The sequence below is a fragment of the Athene noctua genome, chromosome 5, assembly GCF_965140245.1.
Source record: "Athene noctua chromosome 5, bAthNoc1.hap1.1, whole genome shotgun sequence".
NCBI classification, from domain to species: domain Eukaryota; kingdom Metazoa; phylum Chordata; class Aves; order Strigiformes; family Strigidae; genus Athene; species Athene noctua.
Window position 1 is genome coordinate 45059198 of NC_134041.1, and position 12530 is coordinate 45071727.

The following is a 12530-nucleotide window of genomic DNA, read 5'->3' on the forward strand; positions in this document are numbered from 1 at the left end:
TAGTTACACAGTAAAGCAGAAGGTCATAAGTGCATCAAGGCCTAACATGGAACTTGTCTGAGCAATCAAGTGAACAAACTCTGACACCCTTCCACGGAAAGACTACTGGCCATCTACTCCAGGAAAAACCTGCCTTTTGGCAGAAAATCTCAAGATACACAACAAATAGGAATTCATGTAGCATCACTGAACAGATCATTTATCATTTACCTTCAAAGTAACAGGAGAAGCTCCTGTCAAACTTAAAAATTCGTTGTGAATTTAGGACTCTAGCCCTAAATGTCAGTGATGACCAAAAGTTAGCAATCAAGTAATGACAGAAGTGTCAGGCTGAAGGGAAGCTCCCACGTACTACCACTTTACCCCACTGGGTTGAGACACACTTGAAAACATCTTTTGCATCTGTCCAATCTGACTTCAAACTCTGAGTAGCCTATTCCAACGTTACTTTACAGTTTGAGTCCAGCACAGGACCACAAATATGATTAGGGGATCACAGCATCTTCCATACAAGGCGAGGCTGCAAGAGGTGGAACTTCAGCCTGGAGAAAAAAAGACTTAGGGAGATCTTATCAATGTTTACCTGATGGGATGGAATGAAAAAGGAGCCAGACTCTTCTTCATAGTGCCCACTGACAGGACAAGAGGCGATGGGCACAAACCAAAACACATGAAATTCCATCTGAACACAGGAAAACACTTGGTTACTTTGAGGGTGGTCAAACACTGGAACAGGTTGCTTAAAGAGGTTGCAGAGTCTCCACCTGCAGAGAAATTCAAAACCTGACTGGACATGGTCTTAGGCAACCTGCTTGATCTGACCATGCTTAAGGAGGGAGGTTGGACTAGATGATCTCAAGAGGTTCCTTCTAACCTGAACGATTCTGTGATGTGGTCTCAAGTTTCACTCATGGTTTCACCAGTGCAACAGAAGAAAGGCAGGGAGTTAATTCAATTCCTTGACATGTACAGGAGGAAGAATAACAGCTTATGCAGTTTCTGTTATGCCATTTCCCTCCCAACAGAAGCTCACTGCCTTGGTCTCTGGCTTCTCCTGATGAGCCCCTCACTAGGTGAAGTAACAGTCCAGCTCTTCCTCATCTACATGGCTCCAGCAAAATTCTCATCTTCCTTCTAACTGCCCACTGTCCTCCTTATTTACCACATATTTCCTTACACCTACTTCTGACCCTTCTATTTTGCAAGAAGTTTGCTGGTACTGATCTTTCTTTTGTGTTCATTTCATTGCATGATCTCGCTCTGTTCAGCCAAGGCTACACTTGTCCTTCAACAGCACAGTTCACAGCTGCTGTTACATTCAGTTATCATCTTAGCAATGCCAGGCAGATGTCAACTTCCTTGTTTTTTTCCCTGCAAGAGTTAATTTGGGTATAGAAAGTTCAAAGACATTGATTAATTAGTAAATGCTTTTGAAACATCAACTTTTAAAGCAGAAAATTTTGAAATAACATAGGTAGGGGCTGAAATAAACAGGCGAAGTTGAAATGTGCATAATACAAAACAGATGTCAACTGAGCTTTGAGGACACAGGAGGAAGAGAAAGGTTGCTGACTCCAACTGTGTGGCACAGAATCCCAGCTGCCCAGTGCACACAGCACAGCGTGTTATAGTATGACAAGCCAGACAAGAGTGCTTAAGTAGCAGGCTGGTCACTGCACCCTGGCTAGTGACTATACCCTGTTGGAGCTGTGCTGGCTTGTACAGTGCCATCCTGAGCATTTCCAGGTCCTTAGTACAGTTACTGCATAGCCTGAAAAACTTCCCCACAGATTACAGAGTGTCTGCAAACACAAACCTTCATGCCCTCCACAGTTTGCCAGGACTGAGAAACTGTAGAAGTAAAAATGCCCCATCTACAAGAGAGCAAGAGTCAAGTGTCAGCACACGATTCTCAACAAGGCTAGATGTGTTCTTCCTCATTTCTGAATTTGTACTAAACTAATAAAATTTAAAATAGCTTTCAGTGTGTGATGTCTGGGGGTTGTGGAACATGATGTCATGTTCCCATGATGCACTAAAACCACAGCCTAACAGCTGCACTAGAGGCAACAGCATAGCCTGATCAGAGCCAGTGTGAAGGCTCTGGAAAGGTATTTGCCCTCACCATGTCTTGTGTCATATGCTCCACTAGCTCAGGATTCAGCTGTAAGGAAGCTGAAGCTCAGTCACTCTTCCATCAGGCTTCATTTTTCAATGTGTGCTGACACTGCTGTTAGAAGTACTGGTGAATGAGTGTGGAGAAAAGTACTTCTCAGAGGAATACACCCAGGCAAGTAATTTCAAATATGGTTATAAACGTTCTCTAAGTACTGTAGGAATTGAGGGCTGCCTTAGGAAAAGTTCACAGTCTGCTGTAGAGAATGGACTTAACTGAGACCTTCTAAGACTTCAAAGCCTTCATCTAAAATTCTAAAAATAAAGTCCTGGGAGAAGAGTACAGGCTGTGTTTCTCTGTGGGAGAGGTCTGCTTCACAAACACTTTAAGTCACAGCTGCAAGCAAACTATAAAGAAGATGCTAATTTTTTATTACCAACCAAGAAGAAAGTTTTCACAGTTTCACCCAAAAAGGGAACTATGTACACCTGGGATTGTCTTCTCTTCAGAGGAAGCATCAGAACATTTGCATTTGAGGCCATTCACAAACCTTGGTCTGTAGAATCATACCATGGAAGGGGTCACCTAGTAATTTTTTTATCCACACAGAGGTAGGATCTGATATATTCATCCAAATACTTTTGCCATGAAACCAGCATATCTTAAGTAAGTTCTTCCTTCACAAGTCAGAGTGACAGCAGATGGCTTACCTTGGCAACTGCTCTGATGTATACAAAGAAACAGCCTGACAGTACTCAACTCTTGCATGCAGCTGACAGCTCACATCATGTCGGGCTCCCATAACAGTAACAGAAGTCCAGAAATTCTGAATCTTTGTGTACCATACAATTTGGAAAATGCTACAGCAGACTCCACAGCAAGGAGTTTGGTTTTTTTTCTCATTTTTTCTCAGTCAAATATTTTCTAGATATACTGCAGTCAGTTTGAGACCAATGTATGCTGAAGTTCAAGTGAGAAAACAGAAAATAAGCAATTTTTTTTGTTATGTATTAACAACAATAATCCAAAGCACAATCTCCCTTTCAAAACACTATTTACATAAAGCTGAAGCACGTTTTTTTTCAGCTAACTTTCGGCAGCAATGACACCTCTGCAGAAGGACTCTATGTCCAACTGTGAAAAGTCAGACTGTAGTACCTTACCCCAAAGAAGTTTTGCCATAGGTGTATGGCAGACAGCTCACTAAACAGCAAGGCAGACAAGCCATACTTTCCTGGCTGCTCAGACAGAATAGTGCTACCAGCATGACTCACCTCTGCCCTCTCACAGAGTGGGCTCTGAGAAGTGCTGGGAAGATCCAGTCCCCAGGACCCCCAGGCACAACCCCCTGAGTGCCAAGGGGCAGCCAGCTGTATGCAGAGAGCTAGCTCACCTGTGGAGAAGCACTTGTTCAAGTGGAGGAAGAGAGCCAGGTCAGCTTAATACAAACCACTGACTGTATCCAACACCAAAGAGTGGAGGCTGCTCTTTAGTAACAAAGCTCTGCATTCAGTGTACTACTGCCAACAGATATGCTTTCCCAGCATAAAAATCAGACTTTGGGTGCTTCCCTTTGACAAAACACAGCTTCCCTCTTGAGAGAGAAGCAGTTGACAGAGCGGTTTCTAGCTGACCCATTCCCACGCCTGTCTCCATCCCTTCACCTCAAATTCTCTTTGATTTTTAATGCGCCCAAAACAAGCAAGATGGGTGAAAGCCTCTCACTAGTAGGGATCCACCTGGCTATGCGAAACCTCCCACTACAGCAAGTCCATCTAATGAAGGATGGAGACACTGACGCTTCCTGCTCCACCCGCAGACCAGGAAGCAGGAGTCTTTCTTCTGCCCCGTGTTGTCTTTGTGCACTCAGAATGCAGCAAGTCAGGAGACTAGTGAGAGCTGGTGCTGGGAAGAGATTGCAGGATCAGCATCCTTTTGTACTCTCAGACACTCTCCAGCTACACCAGAACTTACTCCTACTCCAGCCTAAAATAACTCTGACAGTCCTCAAGACATGTTAAGTAAAACCATCAACACAGTAATCCAGGGAGATGTTGTTTAAACTTCCCTAACTTTGAATATCATATTTAAAAATCAATAATATTGGTGCTGTGAGGTTTGCAGGAAAACAGTCACTAAACTTTTACTCTTGCCAGAACGTGTCAGAAAAACTAATTTAATCTCCGGTCAGTTTTATTTTTCAGAGTATAAAAGCTCAGCCGCTGTTCTCTCTCCCAGGCTGAAAGCAAAGGAGCCAAGCTACTTTAGCCCTAGGTTATCCATCAGAAACCCAAAATGTTTTAGTGGTGTTTGAAAGGCAGATACAAACTTTAGTTTATGCAGGGTACAATATTTACAGGCAGAACTTTAAAGATAATCAGTTTTTGATTTGCATTCAATTTGGAATTCAGAAGTTCTCTATGAGTCACTGGTAATCTCTCATGAATTAGGGACCAATTGACCAGGCATAGAAATATTGGCTTGCAAAACTTCCTAGTTTACAAGGGTTGTGCAATTTGTTTTAGTTTTCTATTTCAGTAAAACATGTTACCAGTGTTAAAATAAGGATAAACAATATCACACATCTTCCTCCTCCAACCCCTCACCAAGAAGCATAGCTGCTACCTTACCTTCTGAAATTGCCTTCTTGACAGCTGCAAGGTAAGCATCAGGCTCATCATCATTTGTGAGTTCCTGCCACTGAGACCAATCCTTGAAAAAGGTCACATAGTCATCACAGTCCGTGACACCACAGAACAGCTTCACTACTTTGCATGGGGGCCATAAAGCTTCCTGAAGGCTCTGCAGGACAGGAGGGAGATAAAAATTCTGCACCAGCTCAGCAGATAGCAAAAGGATGATACTCCGACTTCTGTTGAATAGGTCCAGCTCCTGGTGGGAGATGGCAGACCCGCCTTCCAGCTGGTAGCTCAGAATCCGATGCTTTCGAACATGCCGAGTAAAGAGGAAGAGGTTCTGGAGGTACTGACACCATTCAGTGGCGTCACTTGCATACACAATCAGCACATCATATCCTCCAGGGGTTTCTGTACAGGTGCAAGATGATCACAGGGAGGAGGATTAAATTTAAAGCAAGAACTGGCCCACAGCTTTACAGCAAAAACCCCACAGGGCTGTCCCTATAATTCATGTCAGAAGCTCCAAAGCACTTCAAAAGAATGGTAGATATATCCAAAGTGAGGTGTTCATGGCCACAGAGCAGTTCTAAGGGAGGTTGAACTCCTCTTGCACTTACCCCACTAAAATTTAAGTAGCTTTTTCATTCTCAAAAACCTTTCTATGAAGAAGGGGATTTCCTATGTAGTTTCAAGTGAAACAAACCACATGTGGAGATCTACAGATTTAAAACATGTTGATAGGAAAAAAACCCACATAAAAACCTGACCTCCAAAACAAACTAGCTTTAAAAGGAGAGCTCACCTTTGTACATGAAGTGAAATAATTTTCGGCAATTATAGGGTTTCTGCAACACAACTGCAGACCATTACATGCTTAAGCAGAGCATACACTAAACATAGCACACGTAAAACAAGAAAGGCCTTTATTTAAACAAGGTCCCACAACGCTTACAGGAAGTCACTATGTCTTCCATGGTGTTAGACATTTGCTTTCACTGCAGCAGAAAGTAAACGGCCTGCAAAGTATGCCTGCAACTGGAGGGTACACCAGCCCCAGTACTCGCAGAACAACAATTCTGGCATTCAGGCTTCAGAGAGTTTGCAAGCCTGTGTTAAGGGTCCTTCCCCCAGCACTGTCATAAAAAGGTTTCACCACTATTTTGGCACGACAAAGCCTCTCTCTTCAGAGGAAAAGAACTAATACAATAGCAGTGGCCATAACACAGCCCACAATACGCTCACCAAAGTTGACTTACTCTATAATTCTCTAGAGACAGCTCCTACCTACACACCTGTATTTCTGGGCTTTGGAATGAAAACACTTTTAAAACTGCTTCCAGCTTGCTAAGAAGATCACATGCAAATTGAACCAGTATCACATGATGCAATGGTCTCCCACCAATCTCAAGAAAACTTGTAAGTCTAAATTTAATCTTCATTAACCTGTGAAGAAGTTTACCCAAATTTGAGGATTACAGCTCTGGTCCCATGGTAATTTCAGTGCTGTGCATTACAGATCTTATTAGTAAATTGTCATCTTCTAACTCCAGTTTGACTCTTGAAAAGTATCAACATTGCAGCCCATCTCCATCCAGAAGCAAGCAAACAAAAGCAGATTTTTCTAATTAAAGTAGAAGGCAAATGCCTACAATCTGGCACGCCAAAAAGAGCATCTGAATAGAGTGAATTTACCAGAATTGAATGTGACAGTTTTTCAGTCATCTCATTAAAATTCAATAGCCTCCAAAGACTCCATTCTCTCACCCTCCCCAGACCTTCATTAAGAAATGAAGGCTGAAATGATGTCTGGGCTACGGTACCCCAGCTCTAAACCATATAATTACCAACTTTAAACTGTAGTTGAGCGGAAGTTGTAGAGTTGAGAAATGCGGAGATGAGCTCTGTACTCACCAATAGCATTATAGTTACCTGCAGAAATGAAAAGTCTCTAGCAGTGAAAGGATGATGTCCTAGCCATAGGGAACACAGACACTGCAGTTCAGCAGCATTCACTAGGATGGCTGCATGTTTCTGTGTGAATACAGCTCCTGAACCCCAGATGGAGGCTGCAGGTAGGAAGCCATAGAAGACAGCATTCTCCATGGAGGAGATCCAGCAAACTCATAAAGCAGACAAATGGACTCAAAGCCTTGGGACAAGCTAAGAGTGGAGAACTGCTGTGAAAAAAGACGTCTTTAACACCAGTGAGAACACCACTATCACCAATATTGCTTCCAGGTGAACACCACCTGACAAAGACGACAGAATCACATGAGCAGAAACAGGAATACCATGCAGAATTCAGGAGGTCAGTTGTTTTATTCCAGAAAGGGAGGAGTACCAGAGACTTCTGCTTCCAGTGCCACGTGTTTATTTGCAGGCAACACAGTGGGAAAGGGCAGCACAACTGTCTGCCAAGAACAGAGCCCATGCAGGCAGCACAGCCAGCTGAGCCCAAGCTCATCAGATCAGAGAGACACTGCAACGACTCTCTGAGGTGTGCCCAGGGCTCCTAAAGTCCTACCTTGGCACTCTCTGGGAGAAGTCCCACCTCTGGACTCTGGGAAAAGTGGCAGCGGCTTCCAGGCATTTTAATGTTCTGTAAAACGGAACACCTAATCCTACCATGTTTTTTTAAAAAGACCACAGCTTCTGTAACTAAACCTGTTAGCAAACAGGCCCTTCTCCAGTCTTTCAATGAAAGGAAGCAGCTGTGCTTTGAAAGAACAGAGGGTGGGGGAGCCATTGATTTTAAACATGCATTGCCTGTAGGGGCACTAAGTATCCAAGAAGCCTCCCTTCTCCAATACGTAGGTGAAAACCACAAACTTGACAGACTCTCTGCAAGTTCCGTCAGCATTTATATACCCAGTGACAACGTCACCCAGAGCAGTGTAGCCTCTGCATCCAGTAGGAGGGAACTTCACCTAGTGTTTAGGAAAGGTACTGATTCCCTAGATAGCACTGCTCTACCAGCACAGCATTTCCCTTAACAGAGCTGGGCCAGCTCTCCTCAGGCCCTCTTACCTCAACTCCTGTAGCATTTTACACTTCTACAATAAACTGAGGAACAACGCATTTAAAAGGAGAACTGAGAAATAAAGTTACTGACTTCACTTTTAGAGCCAAGGAAACTCTCTATGTTCATAAGCAAAAATACTGGAAGTGGGTCCTGAAGGGCTAAATATGCTTAAGTCAGCAACGGGACTGTCCCAAAGAAAATAAAAATCTAGAGATAGTTTCAATTGCAACATCCGCTTTTAAAAGGTGGATGACACAAGATTCTCTTTCCTGGATCATACTATTATTTTTCCAACCAAATACCTCCCTTTGCAGCACCAACTACTGTTCAGTCCTCAGAGAAAAGGGTAATAAATGGAGAATACAGAAAGTTTCGGGGTGTTTTTCCCACAACTCTTCACACATCAGTTACAGAAAAACTCACAGAGCACACTTTAAAGCACAATGTATACTCTGCCTATTGTGCACATATAAGGAAATCCCTAGGTGAACACCACGCATTTTATTTCTATAAACTCTGACCTTAGATGGATGCCATGACAATGCATTTGACAGGCTGGTTTTGGAAAAACAAACACAAGGAAGCCTTCAGTTCAAGTACAAAATATATGAACAGTATAAGCAATAGCAAGATAAAGAAATATTTGTACCAGCCAACCATTCCGAAAACCTTTCACACTCTCAAGTGTAATCTAGTTAAAATTTTAACAATACCTCATTTTTGCATTCCTGAACTTAGGGTATGAAAGTCACTTTTGCCTCTGTTTACAAAATGTCAGCACTATAAATATTTCAGGTCATGTTTAGCTATTTATTTCATAGAAATACATCCAGGTGCGGTTCTGTTGCAGTTTGCAATGACAAACCATAACCTTTGGACTCCTTTCCAGCTGTAACTGTTTCATCAGTGCTTAGTTGCACACTCCATTATACAGCAATGATAAAAGACTGATGAGTTTACAAACTAGTAGTGTAGAAATACCTAAGACCTCTAATAGAGGTGGAAGGCCCACAGACTAAATAGCATGGAGACAGAACATGATACAAAGCTTTTCCCAGCTTATAAACTGCATGCAGAATGGAAGTGGATGAAGCAATTCCACCAGGCCCATGGCAAGAGAATAAATGATACAGTATATCACGCCTTCATAGTCCCTCTCTGAGAAGCAAACAAATCAGGCTCATCTTTGGACCATGTTTGGGAATAGTGAGGTGACACTCTTTGAATTCAGACCAAACATGGGATAGTAGTTTATGGCCATACTGTAAGGTTCTGATTACCACTGAAACATGGAAAGAATACTGCAGGAAGCTGGCATATCAGCTCTGGGTAAAACTACATCTTGCCCACTTAACACTTCCCAAACTTGAATCAGATGTTGTCAACTATTATTACCTATTGTTTAATTCTACAAGCCAAAAGGTTTGACCTTTTTCAATTTACAGATCATAAATAATTTTCCAATGTTTTTGTAGATCCCTTAAAGAAAATTCAGGACCTCTACTAACACACAGCTTTCCTGTGTCATCTTTCACATCCCTCTCCTAAGTAGACCATGACTTCTCATTGTCCACAAACTGGGTAAAAAGCTGACAAATCCTTTACTCCAACTCAGATGATCATATGCAGTAGCAAGCAGATCTATTTTCATCTGCTAGATCAAATCCACCTCAAATTCTGACTAAATGAAAAAGTGATACATAGCCTGTTCTCAGTGTACTTTGGAATTTGTGTGTATGGAGGACACACAAATATGGCAATCCAAAACACCAATCCTTCATAGAGGGGGATCCACTTCCGATGAAAGACAATTGCCTATGATATAAATGAAACCCAACCCAAGGTGTCTTAATAATCAAATTCTTAAAAAAGAGAGTGCTTCTAGAAGGTGTTAGAAGCTGCTGGTGGACCATTAACAGAAGTCCTCAGCACTTTTCATATTTCAGTGTCTGAAGTGTGTGTATTTAAATGATGTATGAGGAAATGAATGCATTCTTTGCCCAGCTGGAATGCATAACAAAGTAACAGTGATCACATGCAATAACTGTTAACATCCTAGTGAGACCTCTCACTTTGACTGGAATAGAAAACCTTTGCTTTATTTAAAGTGCTGCAGACAAGAAAGAGGAAATAGCAGAATCAAAGTAGGTAAGTTCTGTGAACCAAACTTCGGTGATAGGAACATTAGATTTGCATTATGATATGTGAACCTAAAGTTGTTGTACTTTTAAGAGTTTCTGTGAAATCACCTTCTGTTTATAAGGAGAAAAGTAGTTTTGTCCACGAGACCCCTGAGGCCTCCGTTTATCTTATTTTTACATCACAAGGAGATACGCTCGGTGAAACACTAACGTTACTTCATAGCCTGAGAATGGACCGTTTTTCCTTTTTTAGATAAAACACGTATACTTCCCTGCAGGGAGGGGAACTTGCAAATTGGGCACTAGCAAGACTTACACAATATGAGCTAAAACCCTCTCCCCCTGGAGTTCGCAGCTGTATTCTAACCACCCTGCACATACGTTATCTGTAAGATTTCCATTAATGGCAACCTAGCTCAGTTTGATTTGTGATCCCCTGCCACTGTGGCAAGGGGCATCAAGTCATAGCCAAAAAGGAAGTATGCAAATACAGGGGGATAAAGCAGTATTTATCAAGAACTGACTTCCCTACAAAACCTCACAGAATAACATATAGGTGGTAAAGGCTAAGCAGGGACATATTCCTCCACAGAATACCCTGCCTCAGAGCTAGCTGAGCTGCCAACCCGAAGCACGCTCAACACACGGGAGAGAGCTCAAGCCAGGTGAAGCAAGAAAAGTCAGAAAGCTCAGCAACCTGGCTGCAAACAGAGGAGCCAGCGCTGCTCTGAAGAGCCCCGGGGCTCCCCTCACCTCGGGGAAGGGACCCTCCTTCTCCTTTCCCCACCAGCGGCGCGCCAGGGGCGAGCAGAGCGGCGCAGCAGCACCGGCCGGCAGGCGGGAGCGGGCAGCGGGCCGCGCTCCGCTCCCTTCCCGCTTACCGGCGCCAACGCGCGGAACAGCTCGCTCCCGGGCTGGGCTGCCGCGGAGAGCCTGGGCTCGCCGGGGCTGGGCTGCCGCGGAGAGCCTGGGCTCGCCGGGGCTGGGCGGGGAACAGCGCCCGGCCGGGCGGAGGAACCCCGCCGCTGCCCCCGGCTCCCGGGGCGAGCAGCCGCGGCACCTACCGGAGACCGCCATGGACCTGGGCTGGCGGGGAAGAGGCCGCTCCCCTTCCCTCACTTCGCCGGCGGACCGGCGCGACGCGTCCCTCCCTCGGCCACTTCCTCGACCCCGTCCGGGCGCTCCGTCCCGCCGCCCGGCCCCGCCTCCCGCACCGCCACCGCCCGCCTGCCCGGGGCGGGAGGGCGCTCGGCAGTGGGGGGCGGCCCGGACGGGGCCGGAGGGCGCTCGGCAGCAGCGGGTGGGGGGCGGCCCGCGACGCCCCGGCAGCGCGCGGCACAGGGCGGCTGCGTTCGGCTCCGCATCGCCTTCCAGGTACGCGGCGGGCTTCCCCTGCCCGAGGAGGGCCATTCCCTTTTCCAGCTGGCTCCAACCGTGTAGTCATTCCATAGGCGGCCGAGGAAAAGAGCGCTACAACGAGGAAAGGTGATACAGAAACTCCATATCCATAATCACTTAGAGCAACGGTTGTGGAGAACAAGCGAGACCTGCTTTGTGCACACCCTTAACTTAGGCTTTGACTTCTGTCTCCCACGAGCAAGGAGTTTTATTTTTTCCTTGGGGAAAAATAAGTTGTTCCACATGGAATGAGGTCGCCTGATGTTCTGTGTTTTCCTCTAGAGGATGCTGCCTTTTAATCTCAGTTTACCAAATTCCATATGACTACACTCATGTTTGAGTACAGAGAAAATAAGCAGTGGAAGACACTGCCAGAGTTCAGACAGTAGGACTCAATTTAATTTTGTCTCTGAAGGCAAAGCAACAGATTCTGCCTAAGTAAGTCAGTCGATCCCTTCGCAAACTTGCACTGATTTGCATTCAGAAACATCTTTGCCGAGAACCCCTGAAGTCTGTCGCTAATGCACTTCAGCAAAGCAAAAACAAACACCCTACATCTGGTTTCCCAGTCAGGTCAGTCACTCCCAAGCACTCAGAGGACATTCTGTGTGCAGCTTACTTAATGTCACAAACACTAGAGTTAGAACAGAGCTGGTTACAAACAGTAAGGAACCAACTGTTTCCTACTAATCAACTCTATCAAACTCTGTTACCTCCATATCTTTCTTTTCCCAAAACTGACTTTAAGCTTACAGACTGTGTGTCACAGCCTGTCTTCCAAAAACACAGCGTTTGTTCCCACAATAATAAAGTACTGCATAAAAAAAAGACTTCCTGATGATACAGCTTTATGAGAAACTCCAGGTATGCAGAGAAAAAAACAGCACTTTCCCATTTGAATCATCCTGAAAAATGTACAATAGAATAAAAACCACCTGGACACTGGAGAAGCATGTAAATATAGACTCTAATTGGGATTTACGTGAGGGACAAAAATTCACTCGTTGCAAACTAGAGTCTCTAGCCAAATTCTTTGACTATTATGGAACAATACACATATATTAAGAACTAGTAAAACAGATGGATAACCATGTATATGATTTTATAATGAATGTTCCACATTATTTCCCTTGTAAAGCTGTTTATCTTCTAACTTTCAAAATAAAAAGTTAACAACAAAATCATGTCTCTGATGTTAGATGAGGATTTCAACA

General features: G+C 44.2%; 1 protein-coding gene across 2 annotated transcripts in view; it reads right to left on the bottom strand.

The window, feature by feature from the left end:
- PIK3AP1 (phosphoinositide-3-kinase adaptor protein 1) overlaps positions 1-11064 on the bottom strand; it is a 43805-nt gene extending 32741 nt beyond the window's left edge. Inside the window, exons 1-2 of one of the 2 annotated variants that reach the window (XM_074908326.1) lie at positions 10983-11025; positions 4747-5163 (exon numbers count right to left, since the gene is read on the bottom strand). In XM_074908326.1, the coding sequence (XP_074764427.1) occupies positions 4747-5163; positions 10983-10995 (430 nt within the window). In that variant the 5' untranslated portion in view covers positions 10996-11025. Of the gene's footprint in view, positions 1-4746; positions 5164-10982 lie in introns of both variants that reach the window. The other variant, XM_074908327.1, reaches the window with a different exon arrangement.
- Between the last annotated feature and the right edge of the window lie 1466 nt (positions 11065-12530).